This window comes from Cervus elaphus, chromosome 29 (genome assembly GCF_910594005.1).
Source record: "Cervus elaphus chromosome 29, mCerEla1.1, whole genome shotgun sequence".
Classification (NCBI taxonomy): Eukaryota; Metazoa; Chordata; class Mammalia; order Artiodactyla; family Cervidae; genus Cervus; species Cervus elaphus.
Genome location: NC_057843.1, coordinates 50,996,280 through 51,022,761, shown reverse-complemented (window position 1 = coordinate 51,022,761; position 26,482 = coordinate 50,996,280). Strand labels below are relative to the sequence as shown.

Below are 26,482 nucleotides of genomic sequence, written 5' to 3'. Positions count from 1 at the left end.
ACAGCTAAAAACAAATATTTTTAAAAAGTATTTCACACTCAACAAGGGATATGTGGACCACAACACATTTTAAGTTACACAACTAAGTTTTATGTAGATGAAAACACATGATTTTTTTAATTTATGCTTAGAAACATTATAAAGATCACATTATAGAGGTATTAGACATATCATTCTGGTTATATGTCTAACAGGAGGACATACAAGTAATAAAGACAGCTTACCTATATGGCCAACTTTAATTTTAAATGGTACATCCAGTTGACTCTACAAAAAAATATATATGTAAAATCTTAGTACATACACAGTTTGCAAAACACATAACTAATTTTTTCTTCCCAAAATTACTTAAGGGATTTAAGTTAACTTACACCTTTACCTTCAATACTTATTTAAGTTTCTAAATACATAACTGCAATATCTTCAAATCCATAAAATTCAGAGCCTGATCACCTTAAATAGCGAAAGATTCTACAGCAATACTGACTGCCGAAGTTACTCATACCAGAACCACTACAGCTTTTACGCTGCTTGAAAAAGAAAAGAAAGTGGGAAATTTCACTGTCAGTTTGTATTTGAAGGGAAACTAAACCACTAGTGCAAAAAAAAAAAAAAATCCTCAAATAAATTTCTACTCATTCAATGGGAGAAAAGACAACCTTTTCAATAAATGGTACTAGGATAACTGGATATCCACTTGCAAAAAGAATGTAGTTGACCCTTATCTTATGCCATATATGAAAATTAACTCGGAATGAACCAAAGGTCTAATGTGAGAACTAAAACAATAACGCATTCATGGAGAAGGAAATGGCAACCCACTCCAGCGTTCTTGCCTGGAGAATCCCAAGGACGGAGGAGCCTGGCGGGCTGCCGTCTATGGGCTCCCACAGGGTCGGACACGACTGAAGCCACTTAGCTGTAGCAGCAGCAGTGAAAATACAGGTCACTAACTACAAACCACCAAAGGGTTCCGTTTCCACTAAACCAAGGTCATACACCTTATGTCTGAACTTTTTTTATTTTTGTCTTCTTTCATATCTTGGTAGTTTTCCCTCCTTTCCAATAAAGTTTTTCTATGAGGGCTAAAAAAAAAAAAAAAATTAAGAAGAAAACAAAATCATGTGATTTCTTGGATATCACATGGAAAGCACAGGAAACAACAATTTTAAAAAGATGAATTCAATTTCATCAAAATTTAATTTTTTACATAAAAAATGTTTGTATATAACACCATTAACGGAAGCAAAAGACAACCCACAAAATGGGAGGAAGTATTTGCAAATCATATCTTCTGACAAGGGGAAATAGCCAAAATATGTAAAGAACCAAAGTGCACCACCCCCCCAAAAAAAGAACCATGATTTTTAAAAATCAGCAATGCTTTTCAATAGACATTTCTCCAAAGAACATATAAAAATGGTCAACAAGCACATGTAAAGATGCTCAACCTCACTAATCATTAGAGAAGTACTAAGGAAAACCAGTAAGATTTACCACTTCATACTCATTAGGATAGTTATTATCAAAAAAACAGAAAGTAAATGTTATCAAGGATATGGAAAATTGGAATTTGTATACTGATGGTGCGAATTCAGGTATACTTCATTTTATTGTGCTTTACTTTGTTGCACTTCCCAGATACTGATTTTTTTTTTGGTTGTGTCTTTTTTTTTTTTTTAATCAAATTGAAGGTTTGTGGCAATCCTTCACCAAGGAAATCTATCAGTGCCACTTTCCCAACAGCATTAGTTTTTAACAGGTGTATGTACACTGGTTTTTTACACTAGGTGGCACAGTGGTAAAGAATCTGCCTGCCAATGCAGGAGATGCAAGAGTCGCGGGTTTGATCTTCGGGTTGGGAAGATCCCCTGGAGTAGGATATGGCAACCCATTCCAGTGTTCTTGCCTAGAAAATTCCATGGACAAAGAGCCTGATGGGCTACAGTCCGTCAGGTTGCAGAGAGACACACGACTGAGCAGCTGGGCACATACACGGTGTAAACATAACTTTTAAACACTGGGAAACCAGAAAATTCTTCGACTTGCTTTATTGTGACAGTATTCACTTCACTGCAGTGGACTGGAAACAAGCCTACAAACTCCCCAAGGCATGCCTGCATAATGTAGTTCAACTGCTACGGAAAACAGTGTGGTGGCGGTTTAATGGCTCAGCCGTGTCCGACTCTTGTGATCCCATGGACTGGAGCCCACCAGGCTCCTCCATCCATGAGTTTCCCAAGCAATTATACTGGAGTGTATTCCCATTCCCTTTTCCAGGGGAATCTTCCCAACCTAGGAATCAAACCCGGGTCTCCTACATTGCAGGTGGATTCTTTATGGACTGAGTTAGTGTGGGAGGTCCTAAAAAGGCTAAACATAAAATTACCAAATAATCCATCAATTTCACTCCTAAGTATTTACCCAAAGGAAATGAAAGCTAGGATTTCAACAGATGTGAATACTAATATTCATAGCAGCATTATCCACAAGAGACAGAGGCAAAAACAACCCAAGTGTACATCAACAGATAAGTGAACAAAATGCAGTACATACATACAGCACTATTCAGCCTTCATAAAAAGAAGTGATTTCCTGATAACTGCTACAACATGGATGAACCGTAAAGGAACTACGCTAAGTAAACTAGATTAAAAAAAGACAAACACGGCATGATTCCATTTATATGAGGTACTTGGAATAGACAAATTAATAGAAGCAGAAGTTAGCAGGGTGAATGGGGAAAGGGAATGGGGAGTTACGTTATTTCTTACTGGTGACAAAGCTTTCCTTAGTGTAATAAAAATGTTTCAGAAATACATAGTGATGATGGTTGCACAACACTGTTAATGCCACTGTATTCTATGGCAAAAATAGATATATAATTAAAATTGTACCAGGAAAAAAAAAATGAAGATGACTGGAGAGGTAAGTTAAAAATCTAAAATGAAAGCATACAAGAAGAGAGAAATTTTAGAAATATTTTTAATGGGGGAAATTACAGTCAGGCTGTATTTCTATGGAGACTGAAAGTCCATTTTGCAAAATTCACAGTTCATAAAAATTATTTTTTAAAAGTTTTCTTAAACTTAAATAATTTAAGATGACAAATCAGGAAGACGTTCATGTAACCTAAATGTAACCTGTTCATGTAACCTAAGAAAGTATTTATAGTCAAAACATACCAGGGCATTTTCTTTAATTTCAAGATTCTTCAGGGCCACAGCTCCTAAAAGAAAAAAAAAAAAACAATAAAAAACTAAAAGTGAAATATTCAAATAACCTTTATTTTAACAAGGTAGGTATACCTCACTCCTAAATGTCCTATTAAGGAAAACAGTTATCAAAATGTAAATAGAAACAGAATCCAACTGTAATTGTTGGCTCCCCTTCATTCTTCAACTTAGTCTAAGAGTCTATGTTTGAGCAAACATCATTTATTATAAGTTCTGACCTATACAGCTGTAGCTCAAGGAAAATGAATACATTTTCATCAAAATTATACATATAATATGAATCTACCAACATAGCATGATGTAAGAAATTACTGGAAAAAATTACTGCACTTAAGTATATTTGCAATGAGCAATGGGAAAGATTTTTAATTCATCCATGTGAGATTAATAAGGATTTCCTAGAGATACTGAGTGTTGTCATTATCTTGCTATGTTTTGATTCTGCTATAGAAAATGAATGCCTTCACTTTTAAGCAGTAATTTGAATATGAGTAACTGTTGTCTAGATGTTCACATGATATATGGGGAAAACACCAAGAAATAAACATCAGTGAACATCTAATAGAAGTGACTTGTACAATTAGAAACAAACGTTAATATACTGGGGTACTGACCAATATATATTGGGTGAATGACATAGGTATATGGAGTATCACAGTTTTTTCTACTGCAGTGTTCAACAGTAGAGCTTAAACCTTCCATTTACAGCTAATTCTTTGAACTGGCAGCTTTGAATTTTTTGTAAATCAATATACTACACAGACATAAAATGAATTAGTACAACTGGAAAAAGTATTATATTGTAAATGTTATTTTACATTAAAATGTATCTCCTCTAAATAAATAGCTTTAAGTCTATAATGTTATATATCTCTATGTACTGGTTAAAAATTAAACTTGATAGAAAAAATATTTCTATCAAATATATTTTAACAAATTTTAAAAGGGCTTCCAGTGCAACAAAATTAAAAATACATGACACTGAAGAAAAATTAAGAGATAACAATATTTAATTTGTCCAAAGTTAATATCCACATATAAAACTAAATTTAGATATTAGTAGTAGTACCATTTAAAGTACAAGCGATTTTAGATTTTGGGTTTTTCTGATTACGACAAGTTTTGCACAGCAATCTATACAACTGTTTTAAGTTGCTGATCTCAAATGCATTTTTTAAAAACACCATTTGCACTCTCCTCCCTGCACAATGACTATTTTTGATACTAAATTTTATATCTAATTACTTTTTGTATCCCTTCGCGATGACTATTTTTCATACTATGTTTTGTATCTAATTGTTTTGTGTATCCCTTAACAGCTTATTGTGGTCTTCCCTGGTGGCTCAGTGGTAAAGACTGCCTGTCAATGCAGGAGACACAGGTTTGATTCATGGGAAAGATCCCCTGGAGAAGGAAATGGCAATCCACTCCAGTAGTCTTGCCTGAGAAATTCCACGGACAGAGGAGCTTAGTGGGCTATAGTCCACGGGGTCCCAAAAGAGTTGGACAAAACTGATCGACTAAACAACAACAGCAGCTTACTGTGGGTAGATAATTTTTCTACTTTTATCTTTAAAGCTGCCTACTAGTTTTGTGTGTGTGGATGACTTCCTACCTTTACTGTCTGTTTGCCCTTACCACTGACCTTTTCATTTAATAACATTCGTGTTTTCAATTATGGTCTTTTCTTTTTTCACCTAAAGAAGGTTCCTTTAACAATTGTTGTAAAGCTGGTTTGGCAGTGCTGAACTCTTTTGGCTTTTGCTTGATTGTAAACTTTTGATCTCTCCATTAAATCTCAAGGAGAGCCTTGCTGGGTACAGTATTCTTGAAGGTAGATTTTATCATTTAATCACCTTGAATATATTGTGCCATTCTCTTCCAGCCTGCAGAGTTTCTCCTAAAAATCAGTGGATAACCTTATAGAGATTCCCTTGTAGGTTATGTGTGGTTTTTTTCCCTTGTTGCTTTTAGTATTTTCTCAATGTCTTTAATTTTTGTCAATTTGACTAATGTATGTCTCTGTGAGTTCCTCCTTGGGTTGATCATGCATGGGACTCTCTGCACTTCCTGGACTTAACAGTATTTCCTTTCTCATGAAGGGATGTTTGGGCTATTATGTTTTGCATAGACTGCTATACACAAAAACATCACTGTGACCACAAACCAAAAATCTATAATAGATATACACACAAAAGAGAAAAGGAATCCCAAACATAACACAAGAGATATTAATCAAATCACAGGAGAACAAAGTGAGGGGGGGAGGAGAAAGGGAGAAAACCTACAATAACAAATACAAAATGGCTAACAAAATGACAGTAAGAACATACATATCAATAATTAAGTTAAATGTAAGTGGACAAAACACTCCAACTGAAAGACTCAGAGTGGCTGAATGGATACAGAAACAAGACCCACTACACAAGACTCACTTCAGATCTAGAGATACACACACACTGAGAGAGGATGAAAAAAGGTATTTCATGTAAACAGAAATCAAGAGAAAGCCTAACTGGGAATATTTATATCACATGAAATACTTTAAAGATTGCTACAAACTAGTACAGCCACTATGGAGAACAGCGTGGAGATTCCTTAAAAAACTGGAAATAGAACTGCCGTATGACCCAGCAGTGCACCGAGGAAACCAGAATTCAAAGAGACACGTGTACCCCAATGTTCATCGCAGCACTGTTTACAATAGCCAGGACATGGAAGCAACCTAGATGTCCATCAGCAGACGAATGGATAAGAAAGCTGTGGTACATATATACAATGGAATATTACTCAGCTATTAAAAAGAATGCATTTGAATCAGTTCTAATGAGGTGGATGAAACTGGAGCCTATTATACAGAGCGAAGTAAGTCAGAAAGAAAAACACCAATACAGTATATTAACACATATATATGGAATTTAGAAAGATGGTAACGATGACCCTATATGTGAGATAGCAAAAGAGACACAGATGTAAAGAACAGTCTTTTGAACTCTGTGGGAGAAGGCGAGGGTGGGATGATTTGAGAGAATAGCATTGAAATATGTATATTATTATCATATGTGAAACAGATCGCCAGTTAGGTTTGATGTTTGAGAGAGGGTGCTCGGGGCTGGTGCACTGGGATGACCCTGGGGGATGGGATGGGGAGGGAGGTAGGAGGGGGTTCAGGATGGGGAACACATGTACACCCATGGCCGATTCATGTGGATATATGGCAATATATTAAATAATATATAAACTAATTAGCCTCCAATTAAAATAGATTTTAAAAAAAATTGCTACAAAAAACAGAAAAGGGCATTACATACTGATCAAAGGATCAAACCAAGAAGAAGACAAGACAAGTGTAAATATATGTGCACCCAGGAGAAGAGCAACTAAATATATAAGGCAAATCTTAAAAGATGAAAAAAGAGACATCAACAGTAATACAATAATAGTTGGGATTTTAACAACCCTATGTACATCAATGGACAGATCATCCAGATGGAAAATCAAAATGGAAACCCTGGACTTAAAGGACAGACTATACCGCATCTACTTAACTGATATACAGACAGAATTCAATCAAAAAGCGGCAGGATACACATTCTTTTCAAGTGCACATAGAACATTCTCCAGAATAGATCACATGTTGAACCACAAAGCAGGTCTCAGGAAACTTAAGAAAACTGAAATCGTATCAAGCATCTCTTCATCCACGAAGCTATAAGGTCAGAAACCCACTAAAAGAAAACAACTGCAAAAAACACAACTACATGGGTTAATCAATGTGTTACTGAATGATCAATGGGTCACTGAAGAAATAAAAGAGGAAATTTTAAATATACCTAGAGACAAATGAAAAAACAACAATCCAAAACCTATGGGAAGCAGCAAAAGCAGTCATATAAGGGAAGTTTATAGCAATACAAGCTTACCTCAGGAAACAGGGAAAATCTCAATTAAAAAACATAACTTTATACCTAAAGCAACTAGATAAAGAACAAACAAAACTCAAAGTTAGCAGAAGGAAGGAAATCATAAACATCAGAGCAGAAATAAGTGAAACGGATACCAAGAAAATAGAAAAGAACAAGAAAACTAAAAGCTGCTACTTTGAAAACATAGAAAGTCTCCACTGAACCAGGAAGTAAAAGAAAGCATGAGCAGACCAACGACAAGTACTATAATTTAACCTGTGATTAAAAACTCCCAATAAACAAAAACTCCAGGACCAGACGGCTTTACAGGCAAATTCTACCAAACACTTACAGTTAACACCTATTCTTCTAAAACTACTCCAAAAACTTCAGAGGAAGAATACTTCCAAACTCATTCCATGAAGACATCATCGTCTTGATAACCAAAACCAAAGATACCACAAAAAAAACAAAATAACAGGCTGGTATCACTAATGACCACATATGCAACAATTCTCAATAAAATACTAGTAACCTGACTAAAGCAATACATTAAGAGGCTCATACACCATGATCAAGTGGAATTTATCCCAGGGATGGAGGGAATTTTTCAATCTCCACAAAACAATCGGTGTGACACAGCACATTAGTAAACTGAAGAATAAAAACTTTATGAATCTCTCAATAGATGCAGAAACAGCTTTTGATAAATTCAACGTGTATGAGAAAAATGCTCCAGAAAGCAAGCAGAGAGGGAACATATCTCAACATAACAAAGACCATATATGACAAACCCACAGCTACTATTATACTCAATGCTGAAAAGCTGAAAGCATTCCTTTAAGATCAAGAACAAGACAAGTATGTCCACTTTTGCCACATTTACTCAATATAGATTTGGAAGTCCTAGCCGTAGCAGAGAAGAAAAAGAAATAAAATGAATCCAAACTGGGAAGGAAAAAGTAAAATTGTCACTGCAGATGACATGGTACTCTACACAGAAAATCGTTAAGATGCCACCAGAAAACTACTGTAGTTCATCAGTGAATTCTGTAAATTTGTAGGATACAAAATTAACATACAGAAATCTGTTGCTTTTCTATGCACTATAAAAAAATTAAAGAAACAAACCAATATATTACTGCATCAAAAAGAATAAAGTATTTACGAGTAAATCTAACCAAAGAGGTACAAGATCTGTATTCAGGAAAAAAACAAAAATTAATCATGCTACCCAATGCAAAGTATAGACTCAATGTAACCCCTATCAAAATACCACTGGTATTTTTCACAGAACAAGAACAAATAATTTTGCATGGAAACACAGAAGACCCTGAATAGCCCAAACAATCTTGAAAAAGAACAGAGCTGGAGCAATCACCCTCTCTGACTTCATACTGTACCACAAAGCTATCGTTATCAAACTCCAGGAGATGGTTAGCAAACTCTGGGAGACAGTGAAGGACAGAGAAGCCTGGTGTGCTGCAGTCCACTGGGTCACAAAGAGTTGGACACGACCAAACAACTAAACAACAAAAAAATCACCATCCAAACAGTATACCACTGGCACAAAAACAGACACATTGATCAATGTAAGAGGAGAGTCCAGAAATAAATCCCCATATTTACAGTCAGTCTACAAGAATATACAATGGAGAAAACAGTCTCTTCAATAAGTGGTGCTGAGAAAACTGGACAGCCACATGTAAAAGAATAAAATTAAAACATTTTATAACACCATATACAAAAATAAATTCAACCTGGATTAAAGGCCTAACTGCAGCAGCATTTTTTGGATCCGTCTTCTATCGCAAAGAAAGAGGCAAAAAAGTGAATCTAATTAAGCTTAAAGCTTTTGTACAGCAAAGAAAATTATCGACGAAACAAAAAGACAGATCTACTGAGTAGGAGAAAATATTTCCAAATGATAAGACCAATAAGGAGACAACATCCAACATATATTAACAGCTCACAGACCTAGCAATCCCAATACTGTGCATATACCACAAGGAAACCAGAACTGAAAGAGACACATGTATAGCAATGTTCACTGCAGCACTATTTCCAATAGCTAGGACACGGAGAAGGCAATGGCGACTCACTCCACTCTTCTTGCCTGGAAAACCCCATGGACAGAGGAGCCTGGTAGGCTGCAGTCTATGGGGTTGCTAAGAGTCAAACACGACTGAGCGACTTCTCTTTCATGCATTGGAGAAGGAAATGGCAACCCACTCCAGTGTTCTTGCCTGGAGAATCCCAGGGACAGGGTAGCCTAGTGGGCTGTCGTCTATGGGGTCGCACAGAGTCGGACACGACTGAAGTGACTTAGCAGCAGCAGCAGAACATGGAAGCAACCTAGATGTCCATCAACAGGTGAATGTATCAGGAAGTTGTGGTACATATACACAATGGACTATTATCAGCTAGTAAAAGGAACTCATTTGAATCATAAGATGGATGAACCTACAACCTATTATACAGAGGTGAAGTAAGTCAGAAAAAGAAATACTGTATATTAAAGCATATATACAGAACTTAGAAAGATGGTACTGAGAATACTACATGCAGGCAAGCAAAGGAGACATAGACATAAAGAACATACTTTTGGACTCAGTGGGAGAAGGAGAGGGTGGGATGACTGGAGAGAACAGCACTGAAACATGTGCATCACCACATGTAACACAGACGACCAGTGTGAGCTCAAGGCATGCAGCCCGCCCAGAGCTGCTGCTCTGGGACAACATCAAGCGATGGGGTGAGGAAGGAGCTGGGAGCGGCTCAGGATGGAGAGACACTTGTACACCCATGGCTGATTCGTGCTGATGTATGGCAAAAACCATTACAATATTGTAATTATCCTCCAACTAAAATTAATTAGTTAAAAAAAAAAAAGCTCATACAACTCAATATCAAACCCCCTCACTGAGATATTAAATTCCCTGGGGGTCCAATGGTTGTGACTCCGTGTTCCCACTGTATGGAGGGGACCCAGGCTCACCCCTGGTCAGGAGACTAAGACCCCACATGCCACACAGAGCAGCCAAAAAAAAAAAAAAAAGACTGAAAAATGAGCAAAGGAACTGAATAGACATTTTCCTAAAGAAGACATGCAGATGGGCAACAGGCATATGAAAACACGCCCAACATCATTAATCACCAGGGAAATGCAAATCAAAACCACAATAAGATATCACCTCACACCTGTCAGAATGGTTTGTCATCAAGAAGACAAGTAACTGCTGCTGCTAAGGATATGGAGAAGAGAGAACCCGGGTACACAGCTGGTGAGAATGTAAACTGATGCAGCCACTGTGGAAGACAGTGTGGAAGCTTCTCAAAGTCTAAAAATATAGCTACCAGATGACTCAGCAATTCCACTCCCGGGTATATATTCGGAAAAAAAAACAAAAACACTAATTAGAAAATACACACGCACCCCAATGCTCATAGCCATGTTATTTACAAGTGCCAAGAAATGGAAGCAACTTAAGTGTCCATCAACAGATAAAATGGATAAAGAAAATGTAATACACACATAGAATAAAGCCAAAAAAAATAGCATAAAGCCACAAGAAAGGATAAATTATTGCCATTTGCAGCAACACAGACAGACTTGGAAGGCATTATGCTACATGAAATAAGTCAGAGAAAGTATATTACTTACATGTGGAGTCTAAAATAATGCAACTAGTGAATAAAATAAGAAGCAAACTCACAGATATACAGAACAAACCAGTGGTTACCAGTGGGGAGAGGGAAGGAGGGAGCAACAATATAGAGATGAAGGGGGAAAAGGTAATTATGCAATTATATGAAATCATATATGTGAAACATTTGAAAACTGTAAAGCACTAACAGATTTAAAGAATCTTACCTTCAATGAAAAAATAAATTAGAAATAAAAATAAAATGTAACTATGTGATAATTTCTATTTTGTCCTATCCATAAATTTACAACACTGAACAAGTCTGAAAATGTACATTTTAAGTAAAGTTTAAATCATTTCACATACTTTTTAAAAAATCACCAAGTTTAAAGGTATGTAAATATTAATAACATAAACTTCCAAATAGATAAACTTCTATAATAAAATAATAAAAACTTCTGAACTGAAACGTAAAGAGAAAGGTAAAATTAAAATGATAAAACAATGTCCAAGAACCGTAGGACAATTCTAAAAGCTGTAACCTAGGCATAATAGGAATATCAGAAGGCAAAAGAAAGAGGAGCAAATGTATACATTTGGAGCAATAATGACTAAGAAATTTCTGCAATTAATGATAAAGTCACCAAACCACAGAGCCAGGAAACTCCAAAAATCCCAAGCAGGGAAATAAGAAAAAGTCTACCCCTAGGCATACCATGATCAAACTGCAGAAAATGGGGACTAAAAAATCTTGAATATGATTCAGAAAATCCATTTCATGTATATCCAAAGGCAAAGAAAATGGGATACGAGAAAGATTTCTGCATTCCCGAGTTTACTGCACATTATTCACAATAGCCAAAATACAGAAACCAGTTAGTGTCATCAAGATGAATAGATAAAGAAGATGTGGTTTATATATAAAGGGAATATTAAGCCATGAAAAAGAAATCCTGTCATTTGGAACAACATGAATGGACCCCCTTTAAGGGGTTTACGGTGAGATGACAGACAATGAAAGACAAACACTGTATGATATAATTTATTTAAAGAATCTAAAAAAGTCAAACTTAAAGAAACAGTAGAACAGTGGTGACCAGGGATTGGAATGTGGGAGAATTGGGGAAATGTTAAAAAACACAAACTTGCAACTAGGAGTTAATTAAGTTCTGGAGATCTAATGCAGAGCAGAGTGACTACAGCCAAAATACTCTACTATATACTTCAACACTGTTGAGAGACTAAATCTTAAGCATTCCCACCACACACACACACAAAAATGATGTGTATGTGACATGATAGAGGTGTTAGCTAAAGCTATGGTGGTAATCATACTGCAATATACAAATGTATCAAACCAACATGTTGCACACCTGAAACTTATACAATGTTGTATATAAATTTGACCAACTATAAGTCTTGAAAGAAAGTAGAAAACACACACACACTCCAATAGAGGTGGAAGGAATAACTGGACTGAAAACTCACTAGAGAAAATCCAAAGCAGTCTTCAACAAGCACAAAAAGAAAAGAATTAGAAAATCTGAAGACAGGTCATTTGAAAATAACTAGGAACAAAAAAGAAAAAAATGAAGAAAAGTGAGCAGAGGCTAAGGAACTTATGGTACATCACTGAGTGGGTCAATACATACACAATGGGAGTCCAAGAGAAGAGATACAATACATTAATCATGCAGTCCACAAGGAAGAAAGATAAATATAGAGCTTATCTGAACAAATAATAGCTAGAAATTTGAGGAAACACACGAATATACAAATTTCAAGAATCTCAAGCAAGAAACAGAATAATGAGAGATTATTAAAGGCAACAAGAGAAAGCAACCTCAGTAAGATTATCAGTGGATTTCTAAGCAGAACAGTACAAGCAAAGTAACAAGGGAATGATATATTTAAAGTACTGAATTAAAATTTAAAAACTGTCAACCAAACATTTTAGCCAGCAAAAATGAGGGTAAAATTAAGATACGAATGTTAGATAAAAAAAAACTGAGGGAGTTCATTACCAAGACAGCTGCCTTACAAGAAATTTTAAAGCCCTACAAGTAAAAAAGAAAGGATGCTAGGCTTTAACTTGAACTTACATAGAAATATAAAGTTCTCCAGTAAAGGCAGATTAAATAGGCAAATATAAAAACCAGGACTATATTGGTCCTCTTCTACTTTGCCTTTCACTGTCTTCTTTTCACAGCTGTTTGTAAGGCCTCCTCAGACAACCATTTTGCCGTTTTTCAAAGGAGAAAAGGAAAGATATACCCGTTTGAATGCAGAGTTCCAAAGAATAGCAAGGAGAGATAAGAAAGCCTTCCTCAGTGATCAATGCAACGAAATAGAGAAAAACAATAGAATGGGAAAGACTAGAGATCTCTTCAAGAAAACTAAAGACCAAGGGAACATTTCATGCAAAGATGGGCTCAATTAAAGACAGAAATGGTATGGACCTAACAGAAGCAGAAGATATTAAGAAGAGGTGGCAAGAATACACAGAAGAACTATACAAAAAAGATCTGCATGACCCAGATAATCACAATAGTGTGATCACTCACCTAGAGCCAGACATCCTGGAATTCGAAGTCAAGTGGGCCTTAGTAAGCATCACTATGAACAAAGCTAGTGGAGGTGATGGAATTCCAGTTGAACTATTTCAAATCCTGAAAGATGATGCTCTGAAAGTGCTTCACTCAATATGCCAACAAAATTGGAAAACTCAGCAGTGGCCACAGGACTGGCAAAGGTCAGTTTTCATTCCAATCCCAAAGAAAGGCAATGCCAAAGAATGGTCAAACTAGTGCACAACTGCACTCATCTCTCACACTAGCAAAGTAACGCTCAAAATCCTCCAAGCCAGGCTTCAACAGTACGTGACCCGTGAACTTCCAGATGTTCGAGCTGGATTTAGAAAAGGCAGAGGGACCAGAGATCAAACTGCCAACATCTGCTGGATCATCAAAAAAGCAAGAGAGTTCCAGAAAAACATCTACTTCTGCTTTATTGACTATGCCAAAGCCTTTGACTGTGTGGATCACAGCAAACTGTGGAAAATTCTCAAAGAGGTGGGAATACCAGACCACCTGACCTGCCTCCTGAGAAATCTGTATGCAGGTCAGAAAGCAACAGTTCGAACTGGACATGGAACAACAGACTGGCTCCAAATCAGGAAAGGAGTACATCAAGGTTGTATATTGTCACCCTGCTTATTTAACTTATATGCAGAGTACATCATGAAAAATGCTGGACTGGATAAAGCACAAGCTGGAATCAAGACTGCTGGGAGAAATATCAATAACCTCAGATATGCAAATGACACCACACTTATAGCATAAAGCAAAGAACTAAAGAGCCTCTTGATGAAAGTGAAAGAGGGGGGTGAAAAAGCTGGCTTAAAGCTCAACATTCATAAAACTAAGATCATGGTATCTGGTCCCATCACTTCATAGCAAACAGATGGTGAAACAGTGGAAACAATGTCAAGCTTTATTTTGGGGGGCTCCAAAATCACTGCAGCCATGAAATTAAAAGACACTTGCTCCGTGGAAGAAAAGTTATGACCAACCTAAACAGCTTATTAAAAAGCAGAGACATTACTTTGCTAACAAAGCTATCGTTTTTCCAGTAGCCATGTATGGATGTGAGAGCTGGACTATAAAGAAAGCTGAGCACCCAGGAACTGAATCCTTTGAACTGTAATGTTGGAGAAGACTCTTTAAGAGTTCCTTGGACAGCAAGGATATCCAACCAGTCCATCCTAAAGGAAATCAGTCCTGAATATTCATTGGAAGAACTGATGCTGAAGCTGAAACTCCAATACTTTGGCCACCTGATGCGAAGAACTGACTCATTTGACCCTGATGCTGGGAAAGATTGAAGGCAGGAGGAGAAATGGACTGGAAAGGGTGAATTTTACTCAAATGACCATTATATCTACTATTGTGGGCAAGAATCCCTTAGAAGATAGGGAGTAGCCATCACAGTCAAAAAGAGTCTAAAATGCAGTACTTGAATGCAATCTCAAAAACGACAGAATGATCTCTGTTCATTTCCAAGGCAAGTCGTTCAATATCACAGTAATCCAAGTCTATGCCCAAACCAGTAATGCTGAAGAAGCTGAAGTTGAATGGCTCAATAAAGACCTACAAGACCTTCTAGAACTAACGCCCAAAAAAGATGTCCTTTTCACTATAGGGGACTGGAATACAAAAGTAGGAAGTCAAGAAACACCTGGAGTAACAGGCAAATTTGGCCTTGTGCTAACAGAGTTTTGCCAAAAGAATGCACCAGTCATAGCAAACACCCTCTTCCAACAACACAAGACAAGACTCTACACATGGACATCACCAGATGGTCAATACCAAAAACAGATTGATTATATTCTTTGCAGCCAAAGATGGAGAAGCTCTATACAGACAGCAAAAACAAGACCAGGAGCTGACTGCGGCTCAGATCATGAACTCCTTACTGACAAATTCAGACTTAAATTGAAGAAAACAGGAAAAACCACTAGACCATTCATGTATGACCTAAAGCAAGTCCCTTATGATTATACAGTACAAGTGAGAAACAGATTCAAGGGATTAGATCTGATAGACGAGTGTCTGAAGAACTATGGACAGAGGTTCGTGACACTGTACAGGAGGCAGGGATCAAGACCATCCTCAAGAAAAAGAAATGCAAAAAGGCAAAATGGTTGTCTAAGGAGGCCTTACAAAATAGCTTTGAAAAGAAGTGATGCGAAAGGCAAATGAGAAAAGGAAAGATATATGAGGAGTGAAATACAACTGACTCTTGAACAACAGCGCTCTGCATTTTGTGGGTACACTTGTATGTGGATTTTTTCCAATACATACTTCAGAATTACATCACAGGTGAATCTGAGGACGTGAACCACAGATATGGAAGGCCAACTGTAAAGTTATATGCAGGTTTTCAACTGTGTGGGGGTTTGAAGCCCTAACCCCTGTGTTGCTCAAGGGTCAATTGTAACTAAAATGAAAAACGTAGGAGGGGATATTACCAATTTTACAGAAATAAAAAGGACTATAAGAATACTATGAACAGCTATGTGTCTACAAATTTGAAAGTCTAGATAAAATGGATAAATTCCTAGAAACATGCACACTACCACTAATGAATCATGAAGAAATGCATAATCTGCACAGATTTGTAATGAGATTTCATCAGTAATCAAAAACATCCCAGCAACAATGACAACAATAAAAGCTCGGAACAGAAGAGCTTCACTGGCGAATTCTACCAAATATTTAAAAGAGAACACCAATCCTCCTCAAATTCTTCCAAAAAAATGAGAAGGGAACACTTCCAAACTGCACATAGGTCTCCATTAATCTGATACCAAAGCATAGGAGACCACAAGAAAACTACGGATCAGTATCCCTCACGAATACTGAGGCAAAAATCCTCAACAAAATACTAGCAACCAAAATTGAATGGTACACTAAAAGAATTATCACTATTTAAAAAAAAAAAAAGAATTATCACTATTTTTCAATGTAATAGTCTAGGAATGGAAAGATGGTTCAACATACAAATTGAATCAGGGTAATACACCTCATTAACAGAATCAATTAACCCAGGATCACTTAAACTGATGAAGAAAATGCATTCAAAAAACTTCAGCATTCTTTCAAGATGAAAACATTAAAAAAATTAGGAATAAAAGTAAACTATCTCAAGATATTAAAGCCATATATGAAAAGCACACAATGAACTTCATATGTAATGGTGCAAGATATGTCTTTTTCTCTAACATCAGAACAAGATAAAGATGTCCACTTCTGCCACTTTTACTCAACACAATGTCATAGCCAGAGCAATTGGCCAAGAAGAATAAATAAAAGGCATCCACATTGGAAAGGAAGAAGGAAAATTCTCTCTGTTCATAGACAACATGATCTTACATGAAGAAAAATATTCCACAAAAAAAACTGCTAGAATAAATAAATTCAGTATGTTGCTGGATACATAATCAAAATACAAAAATCAGTTGTTTCTATACACTTAACAATACAAGATGTAAACTATGAAAACAATTACATTTACAATTGTGCTAGTTAGTTGCTAAGTCGTGTCCAACTCTTTTACAACCCCAGGGACTGCAGCCTGCCAGGTTCTCTGTCCATGGGACTTCCCAGGCAAGAAGACTGGAGTGGGTTGCCATTTCCTTCCCCAGGGGAACTTCCACAACCAGGGATCGAACCCACATCTTATCACAGGCAGAATCTTTACCACTGAGCCACCAAGGAAGCCATTTACAACAGTATCAAAAATAACAAAATACATAGGAAAAAACACAGGGAGAGAGAAGAGAATGATTTATACCCCAAAACCTATAAGACATTGTTGAAATAAAGAAAACACACATATAAATAGAAAAACATTCTATTTTCACAATATTGTTAAGATATCAATACTACCCAAATCAACCTACAGATCCAATGTAATCCACATTAAATCCCAATTCTTTTCAGAAATAGAGAGATTCATTTTTAAATTCATATGACATCTCAAAGGACCCACAGTCAAAACAACCCTCAAAGGAATGTTGGCGATCTCACAGTTCCTAATTTTGAAAATGATGCAAATGATGCGACTGACAAGGGGTTAATGTCCAAAATATGCAAACAGTTCATATCAAAAAAACAAACAATCTACTCAAAAAATGGGTGGAAGACCTGAATAGACATTTTTCCAAAGACAACATACAGAAGGCTAAATAGGCAGTGAAGATTCTCAGTATTGCTAATTATTAGAGACATGGAAATCAAAACCACAGTGAGGTATCACTTCACACCTGCTGGAATACCCATCATCACAAAGTCTACAAATAACTGATGTTAGAGAGCATACAGAGAAATGGCAACCCCTGTACACTGTTGGTGGGAATGTAAGTTGGTACAGCCACAGTGGAAAGCAGTAAGGAGGTCCCTTTAGAAAGTAAAAATAAAACTAGACTATGATCCAGCAATTCCACTCCTGGGTACACATCCAGGAAAAAAGAAAACTAATTGAAAAAGACAGAGCCAACCCAGTGTTTATAGCAGCACTACTTACAACAGCCAAGACATGGAAACAACTCAACTGTCCAGCAATAGATGACTGGGTTAAAAAGATGTCTCACACACATACACAAAATAGTACTCAGTCATAAAAATGAAATATAGCCATATACAGCAATGAAGATGAACCCAGAGAATATCATACTTAGTGAAAAAAGTCAGAGAAGGCAAATATATGATGTCAACTATATATGGAATCTAAATAAGTGCATATACAAAACAGAAACAGACTCACAGAAATAGAAAATAAACTTGTCGTTACAAAAGGAGAGAGGGAAAGAAGGAAGAACAAATTAGGGGTATGTGATGAAGATATAAAAACTGCTGCCGGACTGGATGAAGCACAAGATGGAATCAAGATTGCTGGGAGAAATGTCAGTAACGTCAGATATGCAGATAACACATCTTTATGACAGAAAGCAAACACAAACTAAAGAGCCTCTTGATGAAGGTGAAAGAAGAGAGTGAAAAAGCTGGCTTAAAATTCAACATTCAAAAAATGAAGATCATGGCATCCAGCCCCATCACTTCATGGCAAATAAATGGGAAAACAATGGAAACAATGAGAGACTTTATTTTCTTAGGCTCCAAAATCACTGCAGATGGTGATTGCAGCCATGAAATTAAAAGATGCTTGCTCCTTGGAAGAAAAGCTATGACCACCCTAGACAGCATATTAAAAAGCAGAGACATTACTTTGCCAACAGAAGTCCATCTAGTCAAAGCTACAGTTTTTCCAGTAGTCATGTATGGATGTGAGAGTTGGACTATAAAGAAAGCTGAGTACTGAAGAACTGATGCTTTTGAACTGTGGTGTTGGAGGAGACTCTTGAGAGTCCCTTGGACTGCAAGGAGATCCAACCAGTCCATCCTAAAGGAGATCAATTCTGAATATTCACTGGAAGGACTGATGCTGAAGCTTCAATACTTTGGCCTCCTGATGCAAAGAACTGACTCATTAGAAAAGACCCTGATGCTGGGAAAGATTGAAGGTGGGAGGAGAAGGCAACGAAAGAGGATGAGATGGTTGGATGGCATCACCAACTAAATGGACATGAGTTTGGGTAAATGCCGGAAGTTGGTGATGGACAGGGAGGCCTGGCATGCTGCAGTCGATGGGGTCACAAAGAGAGGGACACAACGGAGCAGCTGAACTGAACTGAACCTAAGACTATACATAAAGAGAAACATTTTAACAGATTACATTTCAAAAACAGAATATGCAATTTAGTTTTTTTTTTAAAAAAAAAGAAGTCTGAACTTCTAGTATTACACAAAGATGTCAGGCATAACAAATTTTTTTTAATTTGCCCAAGTATTGTAATTTTGGAGCAAAAAAAGAAAATAAGTGAGAAGAAAGAAAACTATAATATTAAAAGGTACACTCTATGTTACAAATGATAATTCTATTACACAAGACATCCTTACTACTACTTCTGCCCCTGAATTTCTAATATTTTTGCCCTGAAAGTGCCCTTAAAATGCACCTATTTGGATGTCACAATCCCCTGTGTCATTTGGTTAAAAAGTATTGGTGCAGGGTGTCCTACTTTCAATAAATGAATTATAGTATCTGCGAAGTAGTTCCAAAAATATCTGTATTTCTAACAATCACATATGACTGATTCTGATGCAGCCTAGCTCTTGAATGAAATATTAAACACTAGTTGGTTTAGCAAAGTTGGGAGGCTAATCGCAGATGTGTCCACGAAGTACTACCAACTCCCTAAATAGATGATACACAGGAAGGATGGAAGGGTGGAACTGACACTGTTTAAAATATATACTTTATCAACATCAGAATCTGCCAACAGTTTGAGAAAAAACTCAATTCCTCTCTCTCCTTCCACAAAATAGATGCTTCCAGGACTCAGTCTCCTCAGCGCACACACAGTCCAGTGGCACTGTCCTACTGTATCATCATCAGCTTTGTAAACTTCAAATATAACAATGTTTCTAAGGAAAAAAGAATGCTAATTTTCAAAGGAACATCTCTGAAACAAATTTTCCATTATTAGATATGAAACCATCAATTTAACTTCTGTATACTAATTATACTATTCATATGCCAATAGTGATATTAACTGGATTACTATACAGAAGCCTAGCAAAAGCACACATTTACTAACAGGTCCTCCTGACACTAGACCATAAAATATTAAGTCCATAATCTTAAAATTTTCCTATGTAGCACCTAGTTTCTATTATTGAGACTTTCAAAGAATTTTTTAATCCTCTAAGTTTATCAGGAATTATTATTGCTTTTTAAATTCTTCAAGAATATTTTAAATTCTACCTATTACTCAAAAAATGTAAAATATAAAATCATAAAGCTTCTGGAATAAAACACAGTAGAAAATCTTTGTGACTTTGGGTTAGGGAAAGATTTCACAGATACACCACCAAAAGCATGACTCATAAATTCTGATAAACTGGACTTGATTAAAATTTTAAACTTTTGTTTTACAAAAGACAGCCTTGGAAACGACTCCGAGAAAGTATTTTTCAAATCACCTATCTTACAAAGGACTTGCATCCATAATACTTAAAGAATTTTCAAGAGTTTGGAAATTCCTTAAAATGTCTAAACAAAGTTACCATATCACTCAGGAATTCCACCTCTATACACAAGAGAACTTAAAGTATATGTCCATGAAAAACCTGTACATGAAAGTTCACAGCAGCATTAGTCATAAAAGGAAAAAGTAATAATAATTTAAATGTCCATCAAGTGATGAACAGATAAACAAAATGAGTTATACCCATACAATGGAATGTCATTAACAGCCACAAAAACGAATTAAATACTGATATATGCTACAATATAAATGAACCTTGAGAATATAATACTAAGTGAAAGAAACCAGAAACAAGAGACCATGTATATTATGATTCCATTTACATGAAATGTCCGGAATTGGCAATCAATAGAAGACAAAAAGTGTATTAGTGATTGCCAGAGGAAGGTGGCGATAAATTTGTAGTGATTATTAACAGGTATGAGATTTATTTTTGGAGTGTTGAAAATGTTCTGGAATTAGATGTACCAACAGTTGCACAATTTTGATGCATGCCACACATGAATGCCTCTCACATTCATTTCATTTAGTAAGTGAAAGGAATGATACTAAGAAATCAGGTCCACGAAGATACATACCACATAATTCCATTTATATGGCACTCTAGAAAAGGCAAAACTGTAGGGATGGAAAACGACCAATGGTTGCCAGGAGGAAGGGTAGGAGTTGGGTGGGAGACTACTAAGGGGCAGCAGAGGGAATTCTGAGGTGTGGAAACAGTGTCAGACTTTATTTTTCTGGGCTCCAAAATCACTGCAGATGGTGATTGCAGCCATGAAATTAAAAGATGCTTGCTCCTTGGAAGGAAAGTTATGACCAACCTAGATAGTATATTAAAAAGCAGAGACATTACTTTGCCAACAAAGGTCCATCTAGTCAAGGCTATGGCTTTTCCAGTAGTCATGTATGGATGTGAGAGTTGGACTATAAAGAAAGCTGAGTGCCAAAGAATTGATGCTTTTGAACTGTGGTGTTGGAGAAGACTCTTGAGAGTCCCTTGGACTGCAAGGAGATCCAACCAGTCCATCCTAAAGGAGATCAGTCCTGAGTGTTCATTGGAAAGACTAATGTTGAAGCTGAAACTCCAATACTTTGGCCACCTGATGCAAAGAGCTGACTCATTAGAAAAGACCTTGATGCTGGGAAAGATTGAAGGCAGGAGGAGAAGGGGACGACAGAGGATGAGATGGTTGGATGGCATCACCAACTCAGTGGACAGGAGTTTGGGTAAACCCCGGGAGTTGGTGATGGACAGGGAGGCCTGGTGAGCTGCAGTCCACAGGGTCGCAAAGAGTCGGACACCACTGAGCGACAGAACTGAACTGATATTTTTTCTGTATCAATATCGTGATGCTGGATACGTGCTTCCTTGTATTTGTCAAATTGATAGAACTGTGCATCACAAGAGTGAATTTAGTGTAAAGTATTTTAAATTAACAAATCCACTAATAAATCAAACTCTACACCAACCTCCACCTTGAAGTAAAAGCAATTTTCCACTACAGGTTAAAAGCAAAGCACACCACAAAATGTTCTCAAGGCTTCCTACTGAAGTGGGTGGAGACAAGTTTTATCGTTGTTGTTTTACAAATGAAAAGCAGCACAGATTAAACTATCTGTAAATTTCCGGTACTAGTCAGAGCTGCTTAGCTAGCATTTATGTTCTTCATTCCTGCAGTCCCACTCTCTACCAAGGTACCAGATATCAACAGTAGTTAAGAGGTTTTCTTTATCAAACTAAATTACCTATTTACACTATTAAATAAAGGAGAAATACCACGATAAATAAGTACTTTAGAAGAAGGCTGCCAAGTGTGTGCATATTCAAAAAGACTAAAATTAAATATATATATATATATATAACACAAGGAAATTAACCCTAGCTTTGGCCTGGGAAAGACATTTCATAAGAAAAAGAATCTAATTTCTAATGGGTGTTTAAAATAGATAAGGGTGTAATACAAAAACAGGTGGAATCACAGCACTAAAAATGAAACTCCAAATAAGGAAATACACCAGAATAAACGGATACAAAGTAAAGCCTCAGTCCTTCACCATCCAACTTCACATCTCACTTAGCATAAGGACAGGTCTCTTTTAGGTCTGGGATGTTACACAGCGCACCTAGCTTCTTTAAAAATTCAGTGACTCAATGCGACCCACAAAACCCCAAGGCCTTAACAAGCTTGACACATTGCTGGGTCAGGTTGTAAATTGACAACACACCACCAGTCTTTCGAGCGATCCTGCACAGGAGTTTTCGCTCTGTTATCAGCCGAATCTCCCAGACTCGAGGCGGTGAGCCCGGAAGGGGGAGCCGAGCAGCCAGCAGGGTTTGGCCATACCCGGAGGCTGGGCGCGTGAGGAGGACGGCATCTCCGGTCACAGCTCCTTGCTTTCACGTGCGAGGCGGCGTGCGGCCCTCCGTGGGCTGCCGGGACCTCCATCACAACCGAAGGGGCGAAAATGACAGGGACCAGATCAAGCCCAGGTGTGTCTCGAGGCCGCCCCTCGCCCAACACAGCTGAAACCGGACCTCGAGGGGCAGAAAAGGGCGGGTCGGTGGAATTTGAACTCCAGACCCTTGGAGTCCACTGTGGGTCCCTTCGGCGGAAAAGGGGGGTGGGGGCGGCCTTTTCATCCAGCATCAGAGACCCCAATCCCCTCCAGCCAAAAAACTAACTCGCCGGTGGAGGCCCAGCAACTGCCTCCAGGCTCTACGTAACATGACCCCAAACGAGGGCGGCGGCAGGTGGCATAGTTGGGCCCGAGGCCCCAAGAAGGCAGGGCCGGCTCGGTCAACGGAAGCACGGGAGGGAGGCGAGATGGAGGGACTGCGGCGGTCTCGTTACCTGCCCAGATGCCCAGACTGAGCTGGGACGTGTCCAGGTTCACCACATAGTCCCCCAAGAACCGGTTCAACACGTCCACGACCACCGACTCGAACACCATCTTCCTCAGCCGCGGTGGACGCGGCGCCCCTTCTTCCTGCGCCTGCCCTCCCGAGCCCCTCTCACGAGACTGCTCGGTTCACCGGCTCCTGGGCGGCTCCGACCGTGGTGCCACCCGCGCCGGACGCGTAGCCCCGCCACGAGCCCTATGAGGGGCGGAGGCGGTCGCTCGCGCTACGCATGTGCGGCTCGGGATCCAGGGTTGGGCGGAGCGCGAGGCCCGAGAGAGAGCTAAGGCGGCTGCGCGGCCGCCTCTCCAGATCTTGCCCTAGTCGGGCGGAGCGCGGCTCCTTTTTCTCCTCGGCCCCGCCTCCTCCCCCATCGCCAGGCAACCGGACAAGTACCTGGAGTTGCCAGACATTTCTGACCCCGCCCCCAGCGGCCGTCTGGCCTCCCCACTGGCGGCGGGGGCGGGGGCGGGGGCGGGGGCGGGGCGGTGGGCGGGGCGCCAGGGGCGCGGTGGTTACTCCCGGCTTGGAACGCCCCGCCCCTAACTGAGGAGACACGCCCCCACGTGGGCCGCGAGGTCCTAAATCTGAGTAAAGCGGCGGCTGATTAAACATGCCTTACGCGTTAGTTAGGCTGGAGGCTCTCAAGTGGAGTCCCGGGGAGCTTCACACTTATTATTACAAGCTGGGAGGTACAGGCGGAACCCGGGCGGTGCTGGCTTCCTAGGTCAGTCCAGCGTGCGTGTCTGGATGCCTGTAAGTGCACTGCTCAGTCTTCCGAGCGCTTGGAGAGGTGACGCAGTTGGTGACTTAACTTCCCTGGCTGCAAATCGAGAGAGGAAAGTAAAGAGTAAATTCTGGGTTGTAATTCCATGCTCCCTTCCCTGCATCTGAGATCGCACTCTTTCTTGGTCTGGGTTGTTTAGATGGAGACGACTTTCATTCCTTAGAGAGTCAACCAGTCTTGCCTGACACTGAGGGGCGCCCTCCTACGAACACCTGAGACCTAAGACTCACAGCCCCTGAGCCTTCACAGAATGACCTTAAATAAATAAATAAAAATTAGCGCTCTTTCAGAACCACTCTCACAGCCGTGTTTGGTTTTATACAGAAAGAGGGCCAAAGGCCTGAGGTTGTGAAGGCAAAAGACGCTGGATGTGAAGTTTGGAGAACTCTAATTAATAACCCTCTAAGGATTTAAGATGTAGGAGTGTAGTTTAAATTTCTTTCTGCATAGCAAATGATGACTTTCCCGTTAATTCTTGCATCATTTTGTGCGTAGTCACCCCAATTTTTTAAGGTTTGAAGGTTTACATTTCCAAGTAGAATGTCTGGAAAATACAGTGTAAAATCTTATTTTACATGAGTTGACGAATTGCTTTCCTATAATTTCACATTTGAAGGGATCTTAATTAGGTCACAGTACAAGCTCTTGGGCTTTAAGATAATAAAGCTGCAATGTTAGGGATTTGTCCAAGGTGACAGGACTCATTTTCTGCAGAAACAGATGGAACCTGTTAGTTCTGCCTGACTCCACTCCATCATCTCACCTGCTCCTCTTGCATTTGGCTAATGACATTGCAAATCTACCTCAGAATACCTGAACAGAGAAATTAATGGAAGCTACAATGCCTAGCGAAGGGGAAAACTGTATGTCATCAGGGATTTTGCTACCATACTATGATAAGCCACATATACAGTAGCTACAAAATTCCACTGTTATATCTAGCACAAGTTTAAAGTACAAGAAATTCCAGAACTCAGTCCCAAAATATGCTTTAGTAGCTTGCAAACACCTCACACTAGTTTTATACAGTCCATGAAAATCCTGTAGAATTGGGTAAGGGGTGTGTCCTGCTAAAATTTTAGAAGTTTTAGCTTTCATTTGCTAAAGAGACCAATGAAAAAAATTCTGAGAAACTGTTGGAAATAAAAAACAAGATGCATATTGTAACAATTCTTGTCTATTGTTAGATGCTATGTCATGAACATGTTTCCTAAGTATTAAAAGGTACAATTTTCATGTTGCTTAATCCATCTTAGGAATTTTGTAAGCAAAAATAATGTCATCATATAAAAGATAAGTGTATTTATTAAACCATTAAATCAAATCTCTGTTGAACCTTGAAAAATAAGCCCAGGGATTGCCAAAAAGATGCTGAAGTTTCAGTTTTGAAAATGTACCAGTGTAAGGTGTTTTTCCCTCCATATCCTAATTCATTGTTTTATCAAATAAAAAAGAAAAGCTTTTTGAGTGACCCCAAACTGCAATATCGTCCAACTGTGCAGTAGATTAATAACTTTGTAAGTTAGATTTGCTATGATCTTGTGCTTAGTTTACATACTACAGCTTTCTATCTCTGAAGTTTGGGTATGCCGGTAGTAATGCTGGACATTTTTTCCTCCTAACTCTAATTCCTCTGTCCAAAAGTGCATGTCATTGCTGTGCTGCTTGTGTTTATCATCCCCCTCTTGAGGTCAGTATTGAGGAACTAAGCTAGACATTCAGATAACAAAGCCAATGAAGCACACCACCTTCCTGAAAACTGTCTTGGAGGAACAAGTCTAGAAGATGGCGATTTTATAGGACTTTTACTGACCTGGCCTCATAAAGCTCTACACTCCTATCTCAGTTAACAGTTTAAAAATTATAAACAATCAGAAGTTATTTGGATGTGTGTGTTCCAATCTTAATAAAAAAAAAAGAGAGAAATTTGTTAGAAGGGAGACCTATGGAAAAGGTTGAGAAACTTACAAGAACCTTATTCAGGCAGTGCATGTGAAAATTTAAATCAACAGTGTTTCTAAAGGGCAGTTTAAAACATGTACAAACTGACATATACATGTCTATGTACATACATGTGCATATGATTTAGCTCAGCAATCCCACTTCTAGAGATTTACTCTAAGAAAATAATTATAAAAATTCAAAAAGCTATCCCACAAATACATTCATCAAAGCATTACTTATAATAGCAAAAAATTAGAAACAATCTAAATGTCCATTAATAGGGAACATGGTTAAGTAAACACACACACGTTACTATACAAGCTTTAAAAATGATGAAGATCTATACTAATATGGAAAGAAGTCAATACTATACACTTGTGACAAACAAGATACA

The 26,482-nt window shown here is 38.2% G+C and overlaps 1 protein-coding gene across 3 annotated transcripts in view; it reads right to left on the bottom strand.

The window, feature by feature from the left end:
* VPS13A (vacuolar protein sorting 13 homolog A) overlaps positions 1-23,587 on the bottom strand; it is a 268,740-nt gene extending 245,153 nt beyond the window's left edge. For 2 of the 3 annotated variants that reach the window (XM_043890712.1, XM_043890714.1), the window contains exons 1-3: positions 23,311-23,587; positions 3,186-3,229; positions 225-267 (exon numbers count right to left, since the gene is read on the bottom strand). In XM_043890712.1, coding sequence (XP_043746647.1) covers positions 225-267; positions 3,186-3,229; positions 23,311-23,410 — 187 coding nt within the window. In that variant the 5' untranslated portion in view covers positions 23,411-23,587. The remainder of the gene's footprint in view (positions 1-224; positions 268-3,185; positions 3,230-23,310) is intronic. The other variant, XM_043890713.1, reaches the window with a different exon arrangement.
* Between the last annotated feature and the right edge of the window lie 2,895 nt (positions 23,588-26,482).